The sequence below is a fragment of the Canis lupus genome, chromosome 10 (assembly GCF_048164855.1).
Source record: "Canis lupus baileyi chromosome 10, mCanLup2.hap1, whole genome shotgun sequence".
NCBI classification, from domain to species: domain Eukaryota; kingdom Metazoa; phylum Chordata; class Mammalia; order Carnivora; family Canidae; genus Canis; species Canis lupus.
The window spans coordinates 40,616,761-40,632,075 of record NC_132847.1 but is presented as its reverse complement, the minus strand read 5'-3'; the positions used below and the strand labels follow the sequence as shown (position 1 = coordinate 40,632,075).

The window sequence follows — 15,315 nt, the reverse complement described above, 5'->3', positions numbered from 1 at the left end:
CTTAGAAAACAAAACAAGGATAACATCATCTAATAACAACCACCATTATTATCTCAGTACTTATTATGTGGCACTCTGGTAGACACTTCGTGAACATGAAATCCTCAGAACAACTATATATCGTTATTTCCCCCTATTTTACAGATGAAAAAACTGAGGCTTAGAAGATGAAATTATTTCTCTCAGATCACATCACTGGTAATTGGTGAGCAAGGATTTCAATACTGGTCCTATTAATCCAGAGAACACACTTTTAATATTAAATAGGATTGTTTGGTGGACTGTTGTTAGATATGCATGCCCCAGAACCTTGCACAGAATAGATGCTCAGTGAATATTTAGCCATTTAAATCAGTAAGGATACGGCCAATTTGTGCAATCAGCTAATGTCCAGAAATATTTCTCAAGCCAAGAAAGTATCCCACTGATGTACTAAAAGCTTCTAATGAGAACATTAGCTGTCAATTATACACGTAAACCATTACATTGGGAACAAAATGGCCGCCACATGGACGCAATTTGCTTTTTGCTAATTAGTATGAGGTTCATCCCAGCAGATGTTAGGATGAGCCACCCTTACTAACCAAAAATTGACATGTCAGACCTTGGCTTCAAGGGCTATTTTCTTCCTTCCAATGAGACTGGTAACTAAATAATTGCACAAGTATCACTGGGTAGTGATGTCTGGAATGAGACCATAGAGTCCAAATAAGGGGAGTCATTCAGAAGAAAATGAAAGAAGAAGGAATTACCTGGGCTGTGAGATTGGAAAGGACAAGATAGTTTGACAGTTGGGAAACATTTAACTGAACTGCTGATGCATAAAGGGTTGATACTTCCCAATCAGGGACGATATGGGAGGTTGGGCGAGGCAGATGGCCATACAGCTGGAATGCTAGCCTCTACCTCCCCGATGCTCCTTATATTTTTCTGCCATTCAGAGAACAGGCTGGGATTATGATCATCATTATCATTATGTCTGTAAGCTGGGCATACTTTGAGCATCATTGACCTTGTTTTTTTTTTTTTTAAGAAAAAAAATGGTATAACCTAAATATTAGGAAGGAATACCTGCTGGATAGTCAGACAGAGCTGGGTTTGAATTTCAGGTCTAGTTCAAGATCTGGGTACAGAGTAGGTACCTGGCCTTTACCTGCCCTTCATTTATGATGAAGACCTGGAAACTTACAAATAAAAACTATCTTTAATTTCTTTTCACTGAGTCCCTAGTATAACACTAGGTACATATAGATGCCCAGTTTCTACCTTAGTTTCTACCTTTTGACTAGGAATGTTCCTTAGTTTCTACCTTTTGACTAGGAATGTTCCATGGGTCAGGGATGATATTTTTCAGATGAGAAATATCTCCAAATAATTTGATTCTAACTCATCACACTACATCAATGTGCAGATATGCAAAGGTATAACAAAATAATTACATATTTAATAAATGATCTAACCTGTAAAATGAGCAATCTATGAAATGAAGACTCTCCCAAGATCTCCAGTACATATGCCATACCATAAAGTATGGAGATGGTACTCCATTCCCTCACAGGATGCTCAGAATCAAGCTCACAACCTGATTGCTGCTCCAATCACATGCGTGGCCCCATACAAGAAAGGCCTTTTCCTTCCCTGTCACACAGCCTGGCCATACGAGAAGAAACTCTTACTCACTTAGGATCCTGAAACAGTGACGTGCGACCAGAAGAAAAGAATGGGAACTCCATTCAGCTAAATGCCATGTCTGGAAAAACTTGCACTGTCAATTTTAAGGTTTGGGGAATCTGCTCTCTAAAATCCAGCTAAAGCCTCAGCTCTAAAGGAATTCACTCTCAGAAGTAAATGTCTCAACGTCCACTTTGAAAAATTGATTACTTTTTTTTTTTCCCATAACCCACTAACGTGTTCAGGCCCCCAGTAGGGGCCTGAGTCTTTAGCCAAAATATTTTCCTCCCACTCCCTGGGGTCTGATGTCTCTCTCAATTTAAGCAAGCCCACAGGTCTTGCAGATACTACAGCTAACAAACAGCGCAAAAAAAGTCAGCACTCATTAAGCAAAAGAAATTGTTATTGTGAAATTTAACGGAATGGCATGAGTGATAATAAAAACATATATTGAAAATTCAAAATTAGTAAAGAGAACATAAGCCTGGTCTGGGGTGATAGAGACTGTGTTCATTATTATTATAGATATTCATTATATATATAATATATCTATAATAACATATATATTATATATATAATATTAATATATATATTAATATATTATTATAGATATATATAGAGAGATTCCTCTTAATGAAGCTCTCAAAAGCCATGACAGAAAGTGTTCTGTGTGGCTGCCCAAGGTCTGCTCTTTAGACAATTGAAATAGCTTTCATCCAAGTCAACTCCAGAATTCACTTCCCTGGACAAAATTGGATGGAATTATCAAAGCAAAAAATGAGATTGTTTCTCATACTGGAAAGCTTTGAAATAAAAAGTGTTCGGTTGGCAATAATAGGTGAGAGGGTGAGGGCATTCTGCTACCCGAGTATGTTTTAAAGGACCCCAATTTTGGAGAAAAAAAAAAGCTATCAACAAAAGACCACCACAATCCAGTGTAAGCCTGGATCTCTCTGTAGTGGGGTCAGGTAAAAAACACTGCATTTTGAGTATCTGATTTTGGCTAACATTTGAAAGAAACTAAAAGTGTTCACACTGAGCGCTGAGCAATTTATAGAATTGGTGAATCATTATGCTGTATTGTACACAATATAACATTGTATGTTCATTATAATTGAATTTAAAAAATAAAAATAAAAAGTGTTCAGACTCTAAGTCTGCAATTGCACAAAGGCCAGTGCTCAAAGCAGAAATGGACATAATACAGTCAGGGGTGCGGAACAGGAGAAAAAACCATCCCAAGATCATCTACTCTACCTCCTGTGTGAAGAGCAACACATTGGGCCTCTGTCTATACTCTATAAGGGTGGTTCAAATATGTTCTAGAGTGTGGCTGTCATCAGGAATCTATAGAAACTATGGTGATGACTTCTGTGTGGCTTTTCCCAGTAATTCGTGGTACTATAAGATGAACCTGTTTTGCAACCTATTGATCCTTCTTGTTAAAAGCAATTAATCACATAGTTTTTCTGGCTAATGGACTGATAGGATACATGGGGTGAAGCAATAGAAACTGATTCTGATGAACTTGAGCAGAAGGGAACAGAAGAGGGAGGAAGGCTATGAGGTGGTCAAAAGATTGAGGGCAAGGCTGAGAAACCAGGCCGTGGGAAGGGCAAGGGGCAGGGGGCATCTGAGCAGCCAGCAGCAGAAACAGACATTCTCTTCAAGAGACTTCCATCTCAGGAACTTGCTTGGTGATGATATGGCTCCAACCAACATTCCCAAGAGTGAGTCTTCCTGTTCCAGCTTGACTGGAGTTAGGCAGGGCCTTCTGATTGCTGAGCCTATGAAGATGGAAGGCAATGGAGAAGTAGCGGCAATAGTGGATTTAGCTTTGGTCTGTCAGATCCACCTCACTGGACAGCACTGACACTCTCCCCTCTTTCTGGTTCTCTTTCAGTCATCAAGGAAGTTTTTTCCCATCACGTTCTTTGGCTCCATCACGTGGATCGCTGTATTCTCTTACTTGATGGTCTGGTGGGCACACCAGGTAAGACCTCCATAGGAAGGCCCATTTGCCTGGTTCTTCTCATGGTTGCCAAAGGGCTAATCAATGTGTTTGCTTTTGAAAAGTGTCAGAGGATATTTACCCCAAAGATACAAATGTAATGAAACAATAGGACACCTGCACCCCAATGTTCATAGCAGCATGTCCACAATAGCCAAACTGTGGAAGGAGCCATGATGTCCTTTGACAGATGAATGGATAAAGAAGATATGGTAATATATACAATGGAATATTACTCAGCCATCAGAAAGGATGAATACATACCATTTACATCAACACGGATAGAACTGGAGGGTATTGGAATGCCTGGGTGGCTCAGCAGTTGAGCATCTGCCTTTGGCTTGGGGTGTGATCCCAGGATCCTGGGATCGAGTCCCAAATCGGGCTTCCTGCATGGAGCCTGCTTCTCTCTCTGCCCCTCTTTCTCTCTGTCTCTCATGAATAAATAAATAAAATCTTAAAAAAAAAAAAAAAAGAACTGGAGGGTATTATGCTGAGTGAAATAAGTCAATTGGAGAAAGACAATTATTACATGATTTCACTCGTATGTGGAATATAAGAAATAGTGAAAGGGACTATAAGGGAAAGGAGGGAAACTAAATGGGGAAAAATTAGAAAGGAAGACAAACCATGAGAGACTCCTAACTCTGAAACTAAGAAGGGGTTGCAGAAGGGGAGGTAAGTAAGAGGATGGGGTAACTGGGTGATGGACACTAAGAAGGGCTCATAATGAGATGAGCACTGGGCGTTACACTATATGTTGGCAAACTGAATATAAAGAAGATATTTTTTAAAAGGAAAAAAAAGAAAAGTGTCAGAATAGTATTGTGTCCAACAAGACAGGATACATATTCCAGGACTAAAGGATTTAAGCCCACTTCACTTCCCCATGCCTCCTGGTCTCCTCCTATAGTGGGGAGTCAAATCAGCACAACCCTGAACATCCGTGTGGAGGAGGTCCCCTCAACTCTTCTTGCCTTCTGTAGCCTGAATCTAGGCCTACCCAGGTCTAAGAGGAATGGCAAGGTTTTACCTGATTCCATGACACTTACTTCCTCTTGACAGCCGCTCACCTCATGCTCTCACCAGCTTTTCAGATTGGCTCTAGGAAGAGAACTGGAGACAAGAGAGTCTCTTATTTGAACCTCAGTTTGCTATCATGATGATGTATTTTGCTTTTCCCACTTTTAACTCAGTACTAGTCGTAGTGCCCATCACAAAACTAAATTCTCAGGAATTGTTTGCTGTAACACATGGATGAAAGAATGAATTGCCAACATTTCACATTCTCAGAGATAATACTGGTAACTATTACTGATCAAATGGGTACCAGATGCTGGACAATTCATATCGCTTTGTCCTCCTGATCTTGACAGTCACTGTGTTCATAGGCACAAATCCCATGAAGGAGGTACTATTATTATCCACAGTTGGAGGAGTTATGCTTAGAACTAATAATAAAAATCCTCAGGATCATATAGGTTTAAGTAACAGAACTGAGATTATAACCCAGAGCTCTGAAACTCCAGAACCTATGCTTTTATCCTCTATTATAAGCTGCACAAATTTCAAACTTCCCACTTGTATTCTTTGTTTAACATAGTCTGAAAATATATATCATATACATCTGATAAAGCACTTGTATCCAGGATATATTTTTTAAATTCTTAAAATTCAATGATGGAAAGGCAAGGGGCACCAGACTGGCTCAGTTGGTAGAGCATGTGACTCTTTATCTCAGGGTCATAAGTTCAAGCCCCATGTTGGGTGTGGAGCCTGCTCAAAAAACAAACCAAAACAAAACAAAACAAAACAAACCCCACACATAAAACAATAAAAAGGCAAGCATCTACAGGCATCCTAATGTTTAAGATGGACAAAAGATTTGAATAGATATTTTACCAAAGATGTGAAAATAGATAATACACAAGAAAACATGCTCAACATCTTATTCATTAGAGAAATGCAAATCAGCACCACAGTGAGATACCACTTCCCTCTCACTTAGGATGAATATAATAAAAAAGACAATAACAAATGTTGTAGAGGATGTATAGAAATTGGAACCTTTATATACTAGTGGCAAGAATGTTAAATAATGCAGCCTCTTTAGAAAACAGTTTGGCAGTCCACAAAATGTTAAACATAGAGTCACTATATGATCCAGTGATTCCACTACCTGTATACCCAGGAGAAATGAAAACATCCATACAAAAATTTATACACACATGTTCACAGAAGCATTATTCATAATTGCCAAATGATGGAAACCACCCAAATGCCCATCAACTAATGAAACCATATACAAAATGTGGTCTGTCCACACAGTAGAATACTATCCCACAATAAAAAGGAACAAAGTACTAGTACACGCTACATGTGAATGAATGTTTAAAATATGCTAAATGAAAAAGATAGTCAAAAAAGACCCCATGTTATATGACTTTAATTATAGGAAATGTGAAAAATTGGCAAATCTATAGAGACAAAGTACTTAATAGTTGCCTAGGGTTGGGGAGGTTGGAGGGAATGATGAGTGACTGCTAATAGGTATGGGGTTTCTTCCTGGGATAATGAAAAAGCTATAAATTTAAATTATGGTGATGGCTCTACAAGTTTATAAATATACTAAAAATTGAACTATCTACACTTTAAATAGGTTATTTTTATGATATATGAATTATATCTCAATAGAGTTGTTTAAAAATAAACACAAGGGGAGCCTGGGTGGCTCAGTGGGTTAAGCGTCCAACTCTTGATTTTGGCTCCGGTCATGATCTCAAGGTCATAAGATCAAGCCCCACATCAGGCTCTGCACTGGGTGTGGAGCCTGCTTGAGATTCTCTCTCTCCCTCTCCCTCTGCTTCTCCCCTCCTTCTCCCCCCCCCCCCCCGCACAGCTTGCAGTCGTGCTCTCTCTCTAGACAAATAAACACGAGATACTACTTCACAAACACTAGCATGCCTATATTCAAAAAGGCAGATATGTGTTGATGAGGATGTGGAGAAGCAGGACTACAAACATTTATCAAAACTCACAGAACTATATACTTTTTAGAGGGTGAGTTTTACTGGATGTAAAATTATACTTTGCTGTATGTTTGTAAATTACACCTTAAAAAAAAAAAAGAACATATACCATCATTGAAAAAATCCACTGGAAATGTCAGTCTATATACCCAGTATTATTCCTTCAAGATACTGCATATTATTCCTATCCTAGTTATTTTTTAAGGAGTTTATTTGTTTATTCATGAGAGACACGGAGAGAGGCAGAGACATAGGCAGAGGGAGAAGCAGGATCCCTGCAGGGAGCCCAATGTGGACCCAATCCCAGGACCCTGGGATCACGACCTGAGCCAAAGGCAGATGCTCAACCACTGAACCACCCAAGCATCCCTATCCTAGTTGTTTTATGACATTTGACTTCAGATTATTCTTCCTGGATGTTTCCAAAAAATTGTTGACCCTGAAGAAACTCTGCTTGCCCCAAAGTCACAATTTTTCCACATTCACTGAAAGTCATTTGCCACCAATATCATTACAGTAGGTAAGCTGCTCCTCAGCCTCCAGATTTCCATGCTAGAAGGACTATTTGCTATTCATAACATGTAATGGGTTTTTAAAAAATAATTATCTTTATTCTTAAAAAAATAATGGTTATTATTCTTTCCTGTCCTGATAAAGAAAAAAGTGGTGTTTTTTTTTTCTCACTTGTTTTCTGGATATTTCTCTTTAGCCATTCTAGAAAAAAATCATCCTATTGGCTTCCATCTTTTTTGTCCTTTTTAATGATTATCTTAATTCCATACTCTTGCTTCCTTTTCATTTTCTTGTAGAAAAAATGCAAACATAACGCCAAGAACAATAGTAATTACCAAAAGGCCCAGGAATATGAAGTGCATAAAGAGAAACCTTACTTTCTAGTAAAGCATAAGAAGTTTTTCTTTTCTCCTCTAGAAATGCTCTTCTAAGACATCCAGAGATCTGATCAAAATAGCAAATTCTTTTCTAAGCAGTCTAGCTCTAATTCTGTTGCTTATACTTTTGAGCTATAAAGGCCAGAAAGACAACAAATGCACCATTTAGTGTTCAACTATTTTATTATCCACAGTCTTACCAACAATAAATGCTATTTAATACCATTATTTAGCTACTGTTTGGCCAAAATTAAATGCCCTTTACATAAAATGCTTTACGCATATTTTCCCTTAGTTTTTGTTACTTTCTATTGTATTTGCATCATGAAATTAGTAAATGTCTTGGGTTATCAGAACATTAGGTTAAAATCTATCCTGCATCTAATATGAGAAGTTAGTTCCAAGAGTCAAATACGACCTTGTGTCTCATTTTGCCAACATGACATTTTTGCAGTTCCTCCTTAAATCAAGGCAATGACCTGCATCACACAATATTCAGAGCAGCACTGAATTTGGATTCTGAGTGGCCCCATCATCTACTTCAATCAGAAAACAGGAATTCCATCCAAGAAACATCTGATGTCCTTTCTACCCCTAACTTCTCTGATGCTAGCAATTTGATCAGTGCTATCCCATCCATGTACCTGTTATCTTGCCTCTAACTCTCCAGAAGCCAAATTCAATGAAATTTTCTTAAAATGAGCTTATGAAGACTAGTTCTCAATCAGTGAAAATGTTTCTAGGAGCCACATAGATTCATCAGAAGTTTGATGTACAATAAAAAATCTTCATTATTTTCATGATTTCCTGCATTGACTGATAACTGATGCCTATTAAATAACTGATGCCTATTAAACCCACTTCAGTCTCTGCTTCCAGAGCCCAGCGGCTAGTCTGATAAGTTGGAGAGGGAAAGGGGTAGTGTCTGAGTTAGCATAGCTGGTATTTATTGAGTATTTATACCTGACACCGTGTTCTTTGCTCTGTCTGCATCATCATATATAATCATCAGAACAGGGTGGACATTATTATCCCCATTCTACAAATGATTAAAACCAAGGCTCAAGAAAGTTGACTACCATGTACTGTGAGTGGCAGGCTAAGATTGGCACCCAATTCTCCCTTTATCTGAGCCATTACTCTTAGCCACACCATCGTAATACCCCACTTCAGTTTCTCTTTTTTTTTTCTGTCTATAGAGCCATTCAAACTCCAAATACAAGTGTTGTTTTAAAATAGCCACTGCTTTAGAACTCCCTTGAGGAATCATCCTATTTATTGGGGATGACAATCATTCAGTCAGCATCTTCAGTCTTTGAAAATGTTTCATTCCAAATCTAACAAACAAAAAAAAAAAAAATAGGTCATCAAGGAGACTTGGGCACTCCTGTGTTGAGCACTTATTTAATTTTTTCTAAGAGAATCAGTGGAAAACATGCTAGTAAAATCACCTAAGTATATAGATTGACTAATCTATTCAGCAAATAGATATTGAGAGTCTATTAAACACCAGGCGAGGGACGCCTGGGTGGCTCAGTGGTTGGGCATCTGCCTTCAGCTCATGGCATGATCCAGGTCCAGGAATGAAGTCCTGCATCAGGCTCCCTATGGGGAGCCTGCTTCTCCCTCTATCTCTCTGCCTCCCTCTGTATGTCTCTCATGAATAAGCAAAAAAATAAAAATCTTTAAAAAAAAAAAACACACCAGACAATATTCTATATATTAAGGAGACCAAGCAGTGATCAAGCAGTGATTCTGCTTGCATGGACTTCCTTTAGGATGGGGAACAAAGAATCTTTGCTCCATGAGGATAGGATAAACTACTTTAGCTAACCAGGCTCTAGAGCAGACGTGACCATCCAAACAAAAAATAGCTCCCAGCTATGCTTTTAAGTTAGTGGAAACCATGCTATTACTAATAAATCACAAAAGTTATTTAGAAATGAGCTTGTTCTATTCCCTAAAAACTCTTATTCTTACATGCTACTCTGGCCCTTTGAATTTTTTTTCCAAAAATGTTGAGTGTTATTGAGTAGGCTGTTGAAAACCAAATTGGGAGCATCATCTTAAAAGTTTTCAGAACTGCAGTTGACCAACTCCAGGAAATACATAAAGTTTTTAAAAGTCCCAAGAAGATTCTTTAAAAAGTTGCTCAAGAGAATAGAGGAACCTCCATCTGAGGCTAGATAACTGTCCAAAATAGACTTTATCAGTGTTAAAAGGCAATGACTGAAATAAAACATAATAATGGTCCCCCTTTGCTTTTCAGTAACCTTGTACTATTTGCAAAGGGCTTTTCCACAAATGTTCTTTTTTACTCCTCCCAATCACTTGTAAGATAGGTATTATCATTCCCCCTTTAAGGATAAGAAAGCAAGGATCAAAGACATTACATAACTGGTTAACTTAACAATAGGTCAAATTCTTTTTTTTTTTTTAAGATTTTATGTATTTATTCATGAGAGAGAGAGAGAGAGAGGCAGAGACACAGGCAGAGAGAGAGGCAGGCTCCATGCAGGGAGCCTGATGTGGGACTTGATCCTGGGATTCCAGTATCATGCCCTAGGCCAAAGGCAGGCACTCAACCACTGAGCCACCCAGGCAAACAATAGGTCAAATTCTTAACAAATGCCAGAGCCAGCCTTGGACTTGTGATTTCCTAACTGATGGTTTCTCCGTAACTGCCTTGCTGATTTACAGTCATATATTACCAAACCCCAAAACACCCCAAATCAAGTTTCCTATGGAATGGTAGTCTAGAAGTGTTTAAGTGGGCTACAGACACTAGGAGATGTCTGAGAAAAAATGGGAACACTGGGTGTTAGTCCTTAACCTTCAGTTGTTAATCCAAAGGCAAATGTGCTACAGGATTTAGTACCATTGCCAGGCACTGGCCTCTGGAGCCAATGGCCAGTTGACTTTTAGAACTCCCTTCTGCCTCCTGTCTCAGTCTTACCAGACATCATATAGAGACTGCATTCAAGCCCTCTATAGCTCTTTCCTGAGATTATCTGTTTAATTCTCATGTGAACAGTCCTGATCTTTTGGGTCTGAATATGATTAACGTAGGAACTCCTCTATGGCAGTGATTGTGGCTTACTCTTTATCATCTCACCCCTCCACATACTGCAGATAGGAACTCATTAAAAGGGAGTACCAAGTGGTACATGGTACTTTTGGGTGGTACATTTGGTTAAGCATCTGACTCTTGGTTTTGGCTCAGGTCATGGTCTCAGGGCCCTGATCTCAGGGTCATGAGATCAAGCCCCATGTTGGGCCCCATGCTCAGCAGAGAGTCAGCTTGTGAGTCTCTCTCCCACTCCCTGCCCCTTCTGCTTTTGCATGCTCTCTCTCTCAAATAGATAAATAAATATTTTTTTAAAAAAAGGATTTGCATGGTAATGTTTGTAGGTTTGTTGGTTTTGTGACTACAAACACTCATGTGTGTACCTGTTACTACTTTTAGGTTGGAGAGACAATTGGCATTAGTGAAGAGATTATGGGTCTGACCATCTTGGCTGCTGGGACCTCCATCCCTGATCTTATTACCAGTGTCATAGTGGCCCGGAAGGGACTTGGGGACATGGCTGTGTCCAGCTCTGTTGGAAGCAACATCTTTGACATCACTGTAGGGTGAGTAGAAACAGTCTTGTGAAGGTGCACACACCAGCTCTAATACTGTCTTTGTCTTCTGAGAAGCTGTGAAGACATGACCAGGATCTCTGAGCTCAAAATTAACCAATACCAATAGAAAGTAAACACAGGAAGTACTATTCAATTTCATGAACTCCATTTTTCATTTTCAGAGGACTTAATGAAGAATAAGTTATTCCCAGTTAGGCAGAAACAACATGCCTGCATATGGAGTGGATATTGTAGGAAATACTTTAAGAATTTTGCTTATATAATGGCATTGGCTAGAAGTTAAGAATATTTAGTATTCAGGTATGATGGAGATGCTGTAGACTTTTACTGTATTTTTTCCATATTCTTATTCTAATTAAAGTCCCTACCAGCCTCGGGTGAGATTTTGGATCATAAAACAGATTGGAACAAACATAGGCCCAGCAAAAATATCCCATCTCCTTCCTTGGAAATTGCTGGCAGGTTTGGCATTATCATGTATGTATGCTGGTAAAGATATTCTAGGTTTTTTGAAAGCCAGAAGATAAGATCTATTCTTACAATTGAGCAAACTGGAGTTCTCAATATGAATAATCTCTAAAGTGGATCAGACTGGGGTGGGATGCTATTACTTCTGTCATTTCATTTAACGTGTCAGAAGTAAAAGTAGTCTGCTAAATAACCCTGAATGAGAACCCCTGAGAAAGTAAGACATGAGATGTTATGCTTGTGTTCCCAGAGCTGAGCTCTTGACACTTAAATTTAGAAACTAAGATGGATCTACTTTCTCATTGAACATCTTGAATATTATTCTCTCTTGTACCTTGGTGTTACCTATGTTTCTTCATTCAGTGTCTCCTTTGTGTATTAGATGTACATTTTTATCCATTTAGGCCATACAGTAATCCTATGGCTTAAGTATTTTTTTTTAAGATTTTATTTATTTATTCATGAGAGACACACAGAAAGAGGCAGAGATATAAGCAAAGGGAGAAACAGGCTTCGCACAGGAAGCCTGATGTGGGACTCAATCCCAGAACCCTGGGATCATGACCTGAGCCAAAGGCAGACACTCAACCACTGAGCCACCCAGGTGCCCCATGACTAAGTATTATGATCCCCATTTTTCAGATAAGGAAACTGAAGGGCACAGAGTTCACAAAACTAGTAAGAGATGGCTGGGATTTGGACAGAGTCTGTGCTTTCCACGACAACACCCTCCACACAAACCCTGCCCTGAGCTCCCACCATCTTAACCACCTTTGAATTCTAAAGATTCCCTCTCCAGCCATATTTCCTTCCTTCTCAGGCCCCTCTCACTCAAGATTCCTCCCTGCTTGTCTTTCTGGAAAATTCCCCATTTACCCTCCCAAAGTCAAATCCCAGCTTCCCTGATTCCCTTGGGCCTGACTAGGGGTTCTTGCTCCTGTAGACTCTCTACAGATGGTGTTCTTGTCATGGTCATGCTTATCAGTCTGCCCACTAGACTGTAAACTACTCAAGAGCAACAGCTCCCCAAAGCCTAAAACAATGTCTAATGCATGGTGGCACCTTGACAAATGTTTGTAGACTGAATGAATGAATATATGAATGAATGCCTTAAAAGATGCCTGTTTCAAAGGAAGGGTATCTCTAGTAGAAACTGTTTTCTCAGTTGCACTGCTTACACATTTAGAGTAGTTTTCTTGGTCAGTCTCTTGTAAAAAAAGGAAAACAAAATGTGCTATGGTATAAAGAGAGAAAATCCTACAAGTTAGGAAGAATTATAAGACCTCTTTGTCAAAAAAAGACCTCTTTGTCCTGTTTTTTAAAAATAAATATCCTAGGGAATTACAAGATGCTTTTTCGTTCACTGTTCTTAAATTGCATATATAGGAACAGGTTAAATGAAAGTTTAAAGAAAAATAACCCCTAACCCTACCACTCAAAAACAACATTTAATTTTTGTATGTTGTCTTCCAAATACCTTTCGGAGGTCTTTTGTTTTTCCACTTTAAAGCCATTTATGTGTGGCTCAAAATAGGCATCTATTAGTAAAGTAGTAAATCAACTATTTTTCTAAGTTCCTTTATAACTCTCATAATTAACATTTTATCACTTCAAAATATTTCATCCCATTGCTTTTCAGTTTAGCCATTATTTTTTATATTTTTCCAATTTTCTGCTATTATGGGGGTTTTGATGAAGACCTTTTTTTTTTAATTTTTATTTATTTATGATAGTCACAGAGAGAAAGAGAGAGGCAGAGACATAGGCAGAGGGAGAAGCAGGCTCCATGCACCAGGAGCCCGATGTGGGATTCGATCCCGGGTCTCCAGGATCGCGCCCTGGGCCAAAGGCAGGCGCCAAACCGCAGCGCCACCCAGGGATCTCCCGATGAAGACCTTAATGCAGAAAACCTCCACTTTTAATTATTTTTTTAGGGTAAATTCCTTCAAGAAATGTTAATGAATTAGAAGCTATAAGCATTTTAATGGCTACTGATGTATATTTTTCAAAAAGGTCTTTCTCAAGAGTTTATGCCAATTGACGAACTTGTTAGAAATATATTGAGTATAAAAGATATTTCATTGTCTCGTTGGCATTCTCTTTTTGTTGATAATATTAATACATACTCAGGTAAAAGATTTTAGACATATAAAGCATAAATAAAAATGAATGATAATCCACCGTCCTGTTTTAGTTCATATATAGTTTACATTATTGAAATTACATTGCTATTTTTACATGTATCCTTCATTTTAACTGTAGAATTATATCATGAGTATTTGCCTATATTATTATAAGCTTATGATTTTTAATGGCTACATAACATTACCTCAACTTCAAAGTTTGCTACTTAACTAGATTTTTATTATTAGAGATTAAGGTATACCCAATTTTTCACTACTCAAAGTAACACTGAAATGATCATTTTTCTGAATAAAGTTACATTTGCAAGTATTATATGTATATATAAATATATATTTTATATATATATATAATATATATATCAATTATTTATTTATTTTAGAGAGAGAGCAAGTGAGCATGAGCAGGGAAGGGGCGGGGTTGGGGGAATTCCCAGCAGACTCCACACACACAGCAGAGCCCAACCTGAGGATCGATCTCATGATCCCGAGATCATAACCCCAGTTGAAATCAAGAGCTGGATGCTTATTCAGCTATGCCACCCAGACACCCCAACATTTCAAATACTTCTTATGCTTGATCCCTGAAAAATAGAATTGATAAATCAAAAGGCACCAAAAAAAAAGTAATTTTTCCTACAAAGAGTTTTTCCTTATTTGTAGTGCCATCCAGCACAACTTCATATAGCAAACTTCATATAGCACAACCTCATACCTGTATTGGTTACCAAGCAGTTGCATCAATCACTTCAGTTTGGCACAGGTCAAATACGTAACCAGATGGGGCCTGCATGTGCCAGGTCCTGGATATTCAAAGATGTAGAACTCAGGAGCTCTTCCTTCACATGCTCCCTCTGGCAGAGGAGACCAGCTATGTAAACTCACTACCCCTTTCACCTCATTATTTCTCTCAAGCTATTTGCTTTTCTTTGGAGAGCTTTGTGCTTCAAAAGAGCACCTCTTCTTCCCCACCCCTGAGGTCAGGCCAAAACTGAAGCTCCCCTAGCCAAAGGCTAAGACTCTGCAGAAGCCGCATCCAGCTGGGTGGCTGGATCTATGTTTCCCCAGCCAATGTTCCATCATTAGGCTCGATGGGTAGGACTGCATCTCACCCAGCCCCTTGGAGGTGCATGGGCCATGTGAGTCATGTGTTTCCAGCTGCTCAGAGTCCTAACTCACCCCCAGGATGCAGCTAACGGTTAGCTTTTCTGATATCTTCCATTGTTGCCACTCTGGATAGAAAACAAAAGATGTTACCAGATTTTTAAAAAGTCAAATGCAAAGGGAAGGGACAGGTATAAAAATACATAGTAAAGTTTTTTAAATCACATTACAAATGTAAGACCCTGTCTTCCTCAAATTTTTCAGGAAGCCCAATTGTTAGTCAAAAGATTATCCCATCTTTTCCAAAATAAATCTCAAACAGCTATATGGTACCAGGTATCATTTATCATCTCTGG

At 38.7% G+C, this 15,315-nt stretch overlaps 1 protein-coding gene across 3 annotated transcripts in view; it reads left to right on the top strand.

The window, feature by feature from the left end:
- The window catches only part of SLC24A2 (solute carrier family 24 member 2), a 244,809-nt gene that overhangs the window by 220,288 nt on the left and 9,206 nt on the right, over nucleotides 1-15,315 (top strand). For all 3 annotated transcript variants that reach the window (XM_072841506.1, XM_072841504.1, XM_072841505.1), the window contains 2 exons: nucleotides 3,575-3,664; nucleotides 11,068-11,234. In XM_072841506.1, the coding sequence (XP_072697607.1) occupies nucleotides 3,575-3,664; nucleotides 11,068-11,234 (257 nt within the window). The remainder of the gene's footprint in view (nucleotides 1-3,574; nucleotides 3,665-11,067; nucleotides 11,235-15,315) is intronic.